General features: G+C 33.9%; 1 protein-coding gene across 9 annotated transcripts in view; it reads right to left on the bottom strand.

Annotated features, from left to right (window-relative positions):
• LOC107713458 (pleckstrin homology-like domain family B member 1) overlaps nucleotides 1-13,782 on the bottom strand; it is an 86,950-nt gene that overhangs the window by 50,285 nt on the left and 22,883 nt on the right. For all 9 annotated transcript variants that reach the window (XM_016518961.1, XM_016518962.1, XM_016518963.1 and 6 more), the window contains exons 3-4: nucleotides 9,162-9,285; nucleotides 7,156-7,326 (exon numbers count right to left, since the gene is read on the bottom strand). In XM_016518961.1, the coding sequence (XP_016374447.1) occupies nucleotides 7,156-7,326; nucleotides 9,162-9,285 (295 nt within the window). The remainder of the gene's footprint in view (nucleotides 1-7,155; nucleotides 7,327-9,161; nucleotides 9,286-13,782) is intronic.

The raw sequence follows: 13,782 nt of genomic DNA, 5'->3' as shown, positions 1-13,782 counted from the left end.
TCTATCTATCTATCTATCTACACACACTCTCTCTCTCTCTATCTATGAATCTATATGAATCTATGACTCTATGAATCTTTCTATCTATCTATCTATCTATCTATCTATCTACACACACTCTCTCTCTCTCTATCTATGAATCTATATGAATCTATGACTCTATGAATCTTTCTATCTATCTATCTATCTATCTATCTACCTACCTACCTACTCTCTCTATCTCTCTTTCTCTATCTATGAACCTATGAATCTATATGAATCTATGAATCTATATGAATATATGAATATTCTTTCTTTCTTTCTTTCTTTCTTTCTTTCTTTCTTTCTTTCTTTCTTTCTTTCTTTCTTTCTTTCTTTCTTTCTTTCTTTCTTTCTTTCTTTCTTTCTTTCTTTCTTTCTTTCTTTCTTTCTTTCTTTCTTTCTTTCTTTCTTTCTTTCTTTCTTTCTTTCTTTCTTTCTTTCTTTCTTTCTATCTATCTATCTACACACACTCTCTCTCTCTCTATGAATCTATATGAATCTATGACTCTATGAATCTTTCTATCTATCTATCTATCTATCTATCTACCTACCTACCTACTCTCTCTATCTCTCTTTCTCTATCTATGAACCTATGAATCTATATGAATCTATGAATTTTTCTATCTTTCTTTCTTTCTCTTTCTTTCTTTCTTTCTTTTTTTCTTTCTATCTACACTCTCTCTCTCTCTCTCTATCTATGAATCTATATGAATCTATGACTCTATGAATCTTTCTATCTATCTATCTATCTATCTATCTACCTACCTACCTACTCTCTCTATCTCTCTTTCTCTATCTATGAACCTATGAATCTAAGAATTTTTCTATCTTTCTTTCTTTCTTTCTTTCTATCTACACAATTTCTCTCTCTCTCTATCTATGAATCTATATGAATCTATGACTCTATGAATCTTTCTATCTATCTATCTATCTATGAATCTATCTATGAATCTATCTATCTATCTATCTATCTATGAATCTATCTATGAATCTATCTATCTATCTATCTATCTATCTATCTATGAATCTAACTATGAATCTATCTATCTATCTATCTATCTATCTATCGTTATATAGCACAGGACAGGAAAGCCCTGCATTGTCTTAGCTGAAATTCACTGATCCATCATGTGGAAACCAGCCGAAAACAACAGTGTGCAGAACTCAAATGAGCTCCAGACCACAGCTCAGACTGCAATTCAATCAATACACAGCAGGAAAAGACCTTAGCATCTTTACCCTTAAGAGCTAAGAGGGAACTATTTGAACCATTATTACCAGTCAGGCATATTTCAGCTGACTTCATGTATATCAGTTGCTTTATATCATTACAAAGAGCAAGGTTCAAACCAGAAGTGGCTGAACATTATTGTAAGCTTTTTTCATTGCATCATTTCACAGAAACACGTAGTTCCTATTATACAGAGAACAGTGGGATATCAAATGTAATGTCTTTGTTTATGTGTGGCAGAAAGTGAAAAGGTCTGTGTTTAGTAGTCTTGGCATGCAGGAAATAATTGATAGACTATTATCAACAGTGAAACAAGTAGTAAGAATTTCTCATGGTGTCAAACTAAGTACAGTAATATTACAGAAGTTAATATGATACACACTGAATGTCTCATGAAGAAGAAAAATAGCTTGCAGTAAACGACCAACCAGCATTTTAGCACTTTAGGTGCCAGTAAAAATCCATTAGATTTCCTCAGATTGGCCACTACAGCACCACAAAGGTTGATGGATTTACCCACAATGCTAAGTGAAGAGTCTGGAAGTAGATTTATGAAGTGCAGCGATAGAGTGTAATCTAGCACATCAGACAACACTACAGCACACAAGGGAAAATACATGAGCCAAGAATTACACCTGCTGAGGAGGGCATCTATCTATCGATCTACACTCTTACCGCCATGCATTTCAGACATGCTGCCAGCAGCTACTGACTGCCGGCCATTTACAATATTCAAAGAAACCTATATTTTACTTGAAAGGAGTGTTCATGGACGTCAAGCACACAAACCACCCACAGTCACAGATGATTCTGTTCTGAGGGGGGCACTGAGTTTGGAAATGTAATAGTGGTAAAATCCAAAGATAAACATGGATGGTGTTTCCCCTGATATCTGTTTATAGACGGCCTCTCTCTCTCTGCCAGTCATTATGGATCATTTTAACACAGATACTTTTGGTGGAAGTAAGGAGAAGTTATGGGTTCCTATATACATGAGGCATATATATAGGAACCCTTATATATAGGAACCCTTCGCCACAGGTATGGATGTGCTATCATGGTGCTTTCAATCAAGTCCTTTTAACCCATTTAGACTAACTTAGTACACACACTTTGTTACTGTACTTAAATACAGTAGCCTACATTTATACTTCACTCAAGTATAAATGTTGTTGACTTTTACATTTTTTTAAATGATACTTTTAGTTCAATACTTTTCTCCAAAACAGGAAAAAAAAGCAATTTTAAAAATCATGAACTGACAAAACTTAATTGATCCTAGTAAATATCCCTATTTCAACACCACTGCTGTGCATCTGCAGCCACTTTGTATTACCACAGAAATATTGCTAAAACACAGTATTAAAGCATACCGATGACTAATTTTAAAATTTCTGTTGAAATAAGACACATTTTCCAGAACTCTGAAGAGCAGAACCACTAAATAGCACCTCCTTGTCATAGATGTCATCTTCAGCAAAGCATGACTAAGAGCTATTTTGTAATCAAATTCATGAGGCCATTTGCAAGAAGACAGGCCTCACTGCTGAATAACAAAGAGTGGGGAGAGGCGCATGGATCTGGAAAGCACAGCAGGAGAGTGGCTGTTCCCCATGCACGGCCCATCTCCACGACATTAATCAGAGAGATTGATTCCCCACCGCTCTCAGATGAAGTGTTCCTCTACAACAGCAATAACTGCACTCTGAGAAGCCAAACTCATTAAAGAAAGTGCAGGTGTATCCATGCCACAATCACCTGAGAAGTAATAAATGACATAGCAGTGGAGGTTATTTTTTTTATTATAATAAAGCTTTGCACTTTCTTTACTAAAGCGTTTTATTCCATCATCTTATTTAGCTTCCTATAAGTTAAAATAATGTTTGTATTTATACTATACTATTCATTTTGTATTTCTTTTATTTAATGCATCTAAATACAATAAAATCTAAATATATATAAAAAATGTCTGGTACATATATTACATACAGTGTATTTAAATACATTATTACATTTTATTTACAATATATTATCTATATGCACAATTTATTATTTATAAATAACATCATTATAATTATTTATAACTATATATAATACAATGTAATTAAGTAATATTGTTATTAGATAATTAATAATTAATAAAAATATAATATTAAATATTAAAATCCAATATTGTATTTATCATACTGTATATAATTTAACTAAATACATAACATAAAATAAACAGGTGGGGTATATAATATTACAACGTAATGTAGCTATTAAAATTATGCATTTAAATATTATATATGTGTATTATTTAAATACATTATTATATATTATTTCCCATATATTACTTATATGTTTTTATAACAATATATAAAATAATTCAATAATATTATTGTTATTATTTAATTTAATATAAATAAATTATATATAATATAATATAATATAATATAATATAATATAATATTACATTGATTTTTTTTTCTCAATATTGCATTTATTATATATAATGTATCTAGATGCATTATATGCGCTAAAAAGGTGGGGTATATCATATTACATACAATGTATTTAAATAATATATTTAAATATTATAAATATATACTATTTAAATACATTAATAAACATTATTTACAATATGTTATTTATGTATGACATATGATTATTATTATATGATTATTGTTTTTGTTATTACATAATTTTACTAAAATAAATTACATATGTTTAATTTTATTTTTTCATGTTCGTAATTGTGTTCTCTGAGAAACCAAATATAAATAATGTTCTGGTTTTTTTATATTTTATACAGTTTATATATTTTATAAAGCATCAATCTTTACCGTTCAATGTTAAGTGTTTTATGAGCTAGAAAAACACTCAGGGTCTTTTAGACCCCATAAAGAACATGAGGCTTAATAAAAAGTACCAGCTTTCTAAAATGTTTTAAAAGGCCTGTTCTCTTCATTTTCTAACACATGAAACCAGTACAAAAACAGATGACCTTTCTGTAGCACCAACCCAGTGGTGCATCGCAGATAGAGTTCAAATTTCTTCTAAAAGGGACACCAGTGACTCAGAGATAAAGTAAAATATCTGTGTGCAACCAGTTCTTCGTCCTGACTTGTTATATCACAGGGATGAAAAGGGTTGTATATAAAGTTTGGTCGTTTTTGACAGAACTATTCACTCTATTCACTCTCCAAAACCACAGATAACAGAGCAGTACAGATCTGCCTCATGCATTTTCAGTAAAAATAAGAGTGCTGGATCTGTGTCAAACCCATTGCATAACTTATTGCATTATAGTTTAGATCTCAATAAAGCTGGCAGGACATAGAATGTGGTGAGTCACGGGTCTCAAACCGTTCCAACAGAAAGCACAGCGATGTGAACAGTAGACAGAAGACGTCAAGACAGAGATGCCAAAAAGAACGCACAACGGTTGCCACGGTACTCAGTTTTACTGCGCCTGGAAAGGTCAAAAACCTAAGCAAACCAGTATTTCATTCTAACCTTTACCCAATTCCACACATTCCAGAAAGCATGTTGCTCACAGCCATAAGTGATGCAGCTTATGTGTGCCGAAGATGAAAATACAAATGATTTATATCACGTGAAGGCTGTGAAAATGCATTGTAATGGATCATTCTGCATGCAAAATGTGCATGCCATGGACAAGACATGGACAAACCTCTCTTGAGCAGATGGTCTTACAATAAGTTCAAACATGACTCAAGCTATGGAGGTTAAGTGAACATGGTGACGACAGAATACTTAAAGTACTACAAAATCCCCTTATCTTTCCCTGAACTCTTCCAGCAGGGTTGCCAATATACGTTGAGGACTAATAAAAGCATGTGTGGATAGTCAGACTGAGCAAACAGCGTGTGGAGAATGAGGAAGGGCTGCATAGAAACAGGATTAGCAGCACTCTTGGGTCGCATTGACCAGGAATAGAAGTGTAACACTATACACACACTCATGCCCCTGCCAACATGCAAGAGAAAACCTCTCTGCAAGATCTGCACCGGTTTATTGTGGGTTATGCATCCTGTATATACACATATTATGATGATATTTTATGTATGTTAGTGTATTTATACTTGCCTTGCTCCTATCATTCATGTGTAACTGGTTTGTTTTAGGATTTATTTTAAAGAAGTCTCACATGCTCACTAAGGCTGCATTTATTTGATTAAAATTGCTGTAAAAAAGTAATATTATTACAATTTAAAATAACTCTTTTCTATTTGAATATATTTAGAAATTTTAATTATTCCTGTGATGCAAAGCTGATGTTTTTCCCCATCTTCAGTGTCACATGATCCTTTAGAAATCATTTTTAATATGCTGATTTAATTTTTTTGAAAAAAAAAAAATGTTGAAAATAGTTGTGCTGCTTAATATTTTTGATAAAACCGTGATTTTACAAGATTCGTTGATGAATAGAAAGTTCAAAAGAGGAGTATATTTTTTAAATAGAAATCTTTTATTACATCATAAATGTCTTTACTGCAACTTTTAATCAATTTAATGCATCCTTGCTGAAAAAGGGTATACATTTCTGTCGAAACCTATAACATGGTAATACTAGAGTAAAGTGAACTTTCATAACAGAGCTTGTGTCTGAGAAAAATCTGTTGCTTTAAAATATCTTTTTTGAATAACAATAAAGGCTGCTGAAAATTACATTGAAATTCATTTAAATTACATTACATTTGAATTAGTATTAATGATTTTACTGTATTTTTGATCAAATAAATGCCGTCTTGTTGAACACAAGAGAATTCTTTCAAAAACATTAACAATCCTTTGAACAGTAATGAATGTAAAAGTTAAACAGACAAAACTGCCTGGGTTTTCATCGACTGCTAACTTCACCGGAGTACTTTTGCAACCAGAAACTTAAAATATAATTTTTGAATATTCACACCAAAACAAATGTATTATGTCCTCATACACTTACTTTTAATTCCAAACGATCAACTTCCCATTCCATCTGTAGGCAACATCCTATCTGTCCCTTTAAATGGGAAAGCACATGGTTTTATACTACAGCTGTAGCATGCAGAGACTGACTTGCTTTGTCGTACTAATTCCTTTGTTCATAGAGTATCCATCAGTTATTCCCCATGCTTTAACGGATTTCTTTATCGTTAACTTGAAATAAGCGTCCACCGTACGCAGTCGTAGTGAGGAGGCTCCCACTATAAACCATATATCTCCAGTCACAGAAATATAATCCTGTCCAGCGAATGGCAACCCAGAGGTGCTGTATTGTATCCCAGCACGTCTGAAGTCATTGAACCCCTGCACGCTCTCGTAGTGATGGGTGGTAAAGTTGAACAGCTGTCTCCGTCACTGGTGCAACTAATTTCCCTCTCAGATAAGGGTTGGGGAAAGGAGGAGGCGTAATTGCTCACCCCCTGAGTCAGAGCCTCCAATCTCTGCAACGGGGGTTCTGTTTCAGTTTTTTGCATTTAACATTCTTTCCACAGGTTCCTGCTCTTTTATGACTCTACACATAAGCTATGAGATAATAAAAAATCATGGGTTGGGCTAAATGAGGCTCTTAATCTGAACAGCAAACTGAATATTTCAGAGCAACGTATCGAACAATAGTGAAACACTAGAAGCTGGCACAATGAAGATGACCCAAAACACACCCCTCCCCCCAACCTGTTTAGTCAAATTGTTCCCTCAGACAAAAGACACAGAGGAGGGGCGGGCTTTCCTTCAGTTTGGGTGCATTGATTCCCTTTCATAAGAGATTTTACACTTAAGAATCATGTCTGAATTTGAATATGGCTGATGCTGCAGAAAACAATGACTGAAATTCCTGGCTGTATTTGATTTGGATGACGATCTGAAGGATTGGACTTCTGTGAATGAACGAAAGGTACAATGTGGTTGTTTACCTTGAGACAGGCGCACAGGTTTGGTGACCGGTAGTCCGTCCATGCTACACTGGTTTCCACAGGGGTGCAGCGTGATGAGTCCTGCCTTGTTTTCAATGAAGCAGTGCTGAGCTGCGATCCCTGGGCCCTGGATGTTGATGTCCATGGCTCCGTGACCCAGAGTGGTCTTGCCTAAAACAAACAACCCCCACAGGATGTTGATTTCAAAGATTGTTTGCTCTCAGACAACATGTCCTAAGTTTCTGGTTGCAAAAGTACTCAGGTGAAGTTAGCAGTCAATGAAAACCCAGGCAGTTTTGTCTGTTTAACTTTTACATTCATTACTGTTCAAAGGATTATTAATGTTTTTGAAAGAATTCTCTTATGTTCAACAAGACTGCATTTATTTGATCAAAAATGCAGTAAAATCATTAATACTAATTCAAATATAATATAATTTAAATTAATTTGAATGTAATTTTCAGCAGCCTTTATTGTTATTCAAAAAAGCAACAGATTTTTCTCAGACACAAGCTCTCTGTTATGAAAGTTCACTTTACTGTAGTATTACCATGTTATAGTTTTTGAAAGAAATGTATTCCTTTTTTCAGCAAGGATGCAATAAATTGATTAAAAGTTGCAGTAAAGACATTTATGATGCTTTTTTTTTCCAGGATTCTTTGGCGAATAAAAAAGTTCAACGGAACAGCATTTATTTGAAATAGACATTTTTTCTAACATTATAAATATGCCTTTACTGTCACTTTTGATCAATTTATTGCAAAAGTATACTGATTAGTGCATTGCATAAGTATTTTAAAGTTACTGACCCCAACATTCTTGCCCCTAATAAATGTTTATTTTTAATTACAATTTTCATTTTTCAGATAAAATTATTAGTGAAGATATTAGCTTGATATTAATACGAGACATGTGATGTGTGATCAAAAGGTCAATTTTGATGCATAATTTCTAGTCAAGTTGTGGTTCTGTCAAATTATGCACCAAAAAATAAAGCTGTAAAAAATATTATTTTATTGTGCATATATTGGATATATAAATTAGCCATAGTAAGAAAACAAAGTCAGCCATTTCCCCCCCCCCCAAAAAAAATTGTAAAATGTATAATAGTCACTTTACCTTAAACATAAACTATATAATTTGATGATGGACAAAATTACAACAACAACAACAACAAAAAACTACAGCTAAAAATAAAATAAAATAAAATAAAATAATACACTGTTGGACGTTGCAAGTGGACAAACTTTACAAACAGATGTAACATCAAAAGATATCATCTTTCAGTGTGTGATGCATAATCTTAAATTAAACTGAGCTAATTCAGCGATGTTGGCCTGCTTTTTGTCAGTGAGAAGAACCACATTCCTCACCCCGCTTCCCCATCTGCCCCCGTCCACCCTTATCTGTTATCAGGCACGGGATAAAAGCCTGTGACCTGAGAGGAATCACACAAGCTAGCATATCAGTTTATAATACTAATACAGTACACAGTGACTAATACAAACTAAATAAGCATTCAAAACCTCTTCTCCCATGCCCTTTTCATAAGGTAATTTCTCAAAACCTTCATGATAATTCCATGTGTCTCCGAGGAATTCAGACAGATAGACACTGATAAAAGAGACACTGGTATGAATGGCTGGTCAGTGTCAGAGAAAGTAAGTAGGTGGAGATGAAGGTGGGTGGTTAATGAAGGAAGGGGCTTCTCTAATTATGAGAGGGTGTTTTTAAAGACCCCATAGTGCTTAAGGCTCAGTCGGGTTGCTGGCTTTACAATCCCAGCACAGAGGTGACACAGTGAATTTGACCATCTGTGTATATTGGTATTATAAAGATTTGTGTTTCTTCCCATACAATAGCAATATTGGACCATATTTTCAGAACTTTCCACTTTTTTTCCCCAAAGTTTGTAAAGATGGAGATGTAACACCACAAACCTTTTGAAAAAGTCCACTGAAGTCTAAATATAATCTAAATATATAATCATCTAATAATAATCTTACCTTCAGGCAGGGGTAAGAGGGTGATGGCTGTACTGAGACGGCCACTTCCTAGACTGACCAAATGCGGGCACTCTGCTTGGACCTTCAGGGCTTTCCCAGTCTCAATCAAATCCAGTGGAGTGCTCTAAAAAAAGAATAGTATTCACTCAAGCGTGAAAAAAGTCATCATGTTCCCATCCTCACATTTTTTTTACATCAATATTTACTTTGGCGTCATATAGTGACCTAATGTTTTTCTAATACTATATATTCAGATATACTACTCTTTTTGAGTATTGTTTTTTGCATAGTATATAGGGAAATAGGCATTTTTGGACACAGCATTTCTCCATTGCATGGAACCCAAAAGGAGTTATTTAGAAGAATGTCCAGGCTGCTCTTTTCCATAGAATGAATGTGAATGGTGACCACAGTGGTCAAGCAAGACTTTTAAAGATTTTATTTTCATTGAATGTTGACTTAAATTTTAGTGACACAAAGCTACTATGGCCTCAGAGGACGTATTTTCTCTGTTCCCCATCCATTTTTATTGTATGGGAGAGAGCAGCATGAACGCTCTTCAAAACATCTGCTTTTATCATACACAGAAGAAAGAAAGTCATACAGGTTTGGAATGACATGAAGGTGAGTAAATGATACAGAAACGTTTTTAACTTTTATATAACGAGGGGGCCTCAGCAACCTTTCTAGGGGGGCCTAATATGACTTAAAATAACTTTGCTTTTGAACATTCTATTGACAATAAGTAAAACTGCACCTACAGTACATGTCTACTAACTCTCATTAGAGTATTAGTAGACTGTCTAATTAATATCTGCTAACTCTTTATTGTGATGGTCTCCAAACAGACATTCTACTTACGTCAACTTATTCTAACCCTAACCCTACCAGTCTACTAATACTCTACCAACACTCTATTGAGAGCTAATAAATATGTGTAGGTGCAACGTTACTTATAGTCAACAGAATGTGTTAAAGGGACCATCAAAATAAAGTGTAACCAAATAATCTGAATGAATGAATGAATGAATGAATAAATAAATAGGTAAAACTTAATGGGCATTTTTATAATAAATATATATTTTTCTAGTTAATCTATTCTAAACTCTAAAATATTTTATTAGGTTGAAATTATGACAAAAAATAAAAAATCCCAATCCTTAAAGGGATAGTTAACCCAAAAATGAAAATTCTGTCAATAATTACTCACCCTCATTTCATTCCAAACTCGTAAGACCTTCGTACATCTTCAGAACACAAATTAAGATATTTTTCATGAAATCCGAGAGCTTTCTGACCCTCCATAGACAGCAACGCAACTACCACGTTGAAGGCCCAGAATGGTAGTAAGGACATCATTAAAATAGTCCATGTGACATCAGTGGTTCGACCTGAATTTTATGAAGCTACAAGAATATTTTTTATGTGTTGTGGCACTGTCATGAATGTACATTGAAGACTGACATGGAAGAGAAGTCGTTATTTTCGTTTTCTTTGTGTACAAAAAGTATTCTTGTAGCTTCATAAAATTAAGTTTGAACCACTGATGTCTCATGGACTATTTTAACTATGTTCTTACTATGTTTCTGGGCCTTGAACGTGTCAGTTGCGTTGCTGTCTATGCAGGGTCCGAAAGCTCTTGGATTTCATCAAAAATATCTTAAAGGGGTCATATGACGTTGCTAAAAATAATAACATTTGGGCGGCGTTATGCAAATTTTCCCAGATCGTGACGTAGGTATGTGGGGGCGTGTTAGAACGAGCCGTTTTAGGTAGGCGTGGTTGACTCTTAACTTTTATAAAGAATATCTCTTTGGATTTGAGACTTTAGTCTTTGCAACTTTACAGATCTTCTTTATGCACCAAGAGCTTGTAACACTCCAAAGAGAAAGGAAAAATTGAAATCAGATCATATGACCCCTTTAATTTGTGTTCTGAAGATGAACAAATATCTTACGGGTTTGGAACGACATGAGGTTGAGTAATTAATGACAGTTTTCATTTTTGGGTGAACTATCCCTTTAATCATTAACCAGCAAATCACAAACATCTAGAAAACTCAGAATATTATTAGGCCTCTCAGCTCCAAAAAGTTGAGAACCACTGCTTTAAATGTCTGTCTGATCTAAGAAGCAAAAGCCAATTGTGCTGCTGAAATACATCATACACATAGTGAGTCAACTCATACGTCAGCTAAAATTGCCCACGATGATTTAATATTTCATAACAAGAAGTTCCAAAGTAGTGATTCAAGCTGAGCTCTAGGCAGGCGGTTGAGTGCGCATCTTACTATTCTCTTCAACCCTAGTGAGAGAAGTGCCTTCAGTCACATCTTGAGAGTAGACCTCTGTGGAAACTTAAAGGCTCAGCATGGGGGAGGTTGTCATGGCAACAATGTGAAATGGTAATGACTGGGAGGGGAAAACTGTACCCTGTAATTCCGCTATCATGCAATGACATCATTTTTCAACTAGAAATTAGCTGAATCCATCAGCTTATTTGGCTAGTAAATTCTGTTCAAGGCACAATCATGATGATATGTAAATGTGCACAGGATTCCATTTTGCACAAGCTTATTGCAATATAGGCATATTATTTTTAACCGTACAGCTGCCTTCCAGTTAATTGCTGTTCACCCACCTTCCCAAACATCCACTAAAGACATATTATCACCTCAGGGCTGTGGTATACGGTTGGGTTTAGGATAAACCTGACTGCTTAAACAAGATTAGCAGGAGGCAATTAGTGTATCAGTTAAAGCAGAGCTTACGGGATGTGAGTGAGAGATGATCATTGTTGTTTTATAAAGAAATCATCAACACATCTGCCATAGATTATCTACTACTACAGTGAGAAATCCACATAGATGTGGAAGCCATGTTGAAGCAGAAGGTGATCATGGTAATGATGCCCCAGAGGGTGTGTTTCACACTTTGCCTGTCACCTCGTATCATGAACACTCAACCTTGACTGTCAGACAAAAGCGCGTCGCGCACTGAAGCTGTGTTGAACAAAGGTGTTGCTATCAGAACTGGATTTACCCTCTGACTGTCATGCAAATTGTAAAAAAATAGTAATTAGGGGGGAAAAAGAAAGTACCTTTCTACCTCTATGAGCTTCTATCTCTTTTTTGCTCATATTTTTTTGCTTATTAAATAAATAAAATGATTCAAATAATTATTAAATAAATTAAATTTAAATTAAATTTAAATTATGAATAGAAAAAAACTAATCATATTATTTACTGTATCATGCACACACACACACACGGTCGCCGTGATTTTGCCAAGTAAGACATGTTCCTGGATCAACATAACTGTCCAAAAATATAGACTTAACCCAATCCCTACCCCTAAACCTAACCCTACGCATAATTCATTCCTAAAATCAGTGGGAAATGATAGTTGATTAACAATTGTAAGTCGCTTCGGATAAAAGTGTCTGCAAAATGACTAAATGTAAATGTAAATGTAACAAGGGTGTTGAAGCATCTAACCCTGATCGTAAACCTAAAACAGATATTTCCTGAAAAGTTATCCCTCAATTCTGATTGGTTGATAGGAATGTTGTTCCAGGATCAACAAGGATGTTGTAGGGACATGTTGTACTTGTTGTATGTTGTACTTGATGAAATCACGTTCACACACACACACACACCTACATATATATACATAGCCTTTCAAAAGTTTGGGATCAGTTAGGTTTTTAATGTTTTCAAAGAAGCCTCTCTCATGCTCAAGGCTTTATTTATTTGATCAAAAATACAGAAAAAATTTACATTTACATTTACATTTATTCATTTAGCAGACGCTTTATCCAAAGCGACTTGCAATTGGGGAATACATCAAGCGATTCATCTTAAAGAGGCAAATAGACACAGGAAGACGCTCATAATACCAAGTTTCAAGCATTGTTCAAATAAGTACAAGCTAGACAGGGAAAGGTTAAAGAAAAGAGAATAAATAAATATTTATTATATATATATAAGGATGAATATATATATATATTAGGATGAAGTCCTAAAAAATATTGTGATATTAAAAAACAATGTCATATTGTGAAATAATATTGCAATTTAAAATAATGTTTTTTTTATATATATACTTTAAAATATAACTTATTTCTCTGAAGCAAAGAAGACTTTTCATCAGCTATTGCTCCAGTCTTCGGTGTCACATGATCCTTCAGAAATCATTTTAATATGCTGTCTTATTATCAGTGTTTATTATCACTGATTTGTTATCAGTATATAGTCATATATATACATATATATATATATGAATGAACCTGTGATACTTTTCTTCAGGATTCTTTGGTGAATAAAATGTTACAAAGAACAGCATTTATTCAAAATATACATATTTTCTAACAATATATCACATCACTTTTTTATCAATTTAAAACTTGGAAAAAAAAATACTGACCCCAAACTTCTGAACAGTAGTGTATATTGTTATCAAAGATTTTAACATTATAAATGCTTTATTGTCTCTTTTGAAATATGTAAATGCCTACACGTATTTTATTTTTACAGTTGTATATACAGTACATAATGCACAAATCTGTACATAAGTGTTCAGTTCCAGATGTATACCACATTATTAGTAGTGGTAGTAGTAGT

Source organism: Sinocyclocheilus rhinocerous, unplaced genomic scaffold (assembly GCF_001515625.1).
Source record: "Sinocyclocheilus rhinocerous isolate Xijiao unplaced genomic scaffold, SAMN03320098_v1.1 scaffold689, whole genome shotgun sequence".
Classification (NCBI taxonomy): domain Eukaryota; kingdom Metazoa; phylum Chordata; class Actinopteri; order Cypriniformes; family Cyprinidae; genus Sinocyclocheilus; species Sinocyclocheilus rhinocerous.
This window is presented reverse-complemented; position numbering and strand designations above follow the sequence as displayed.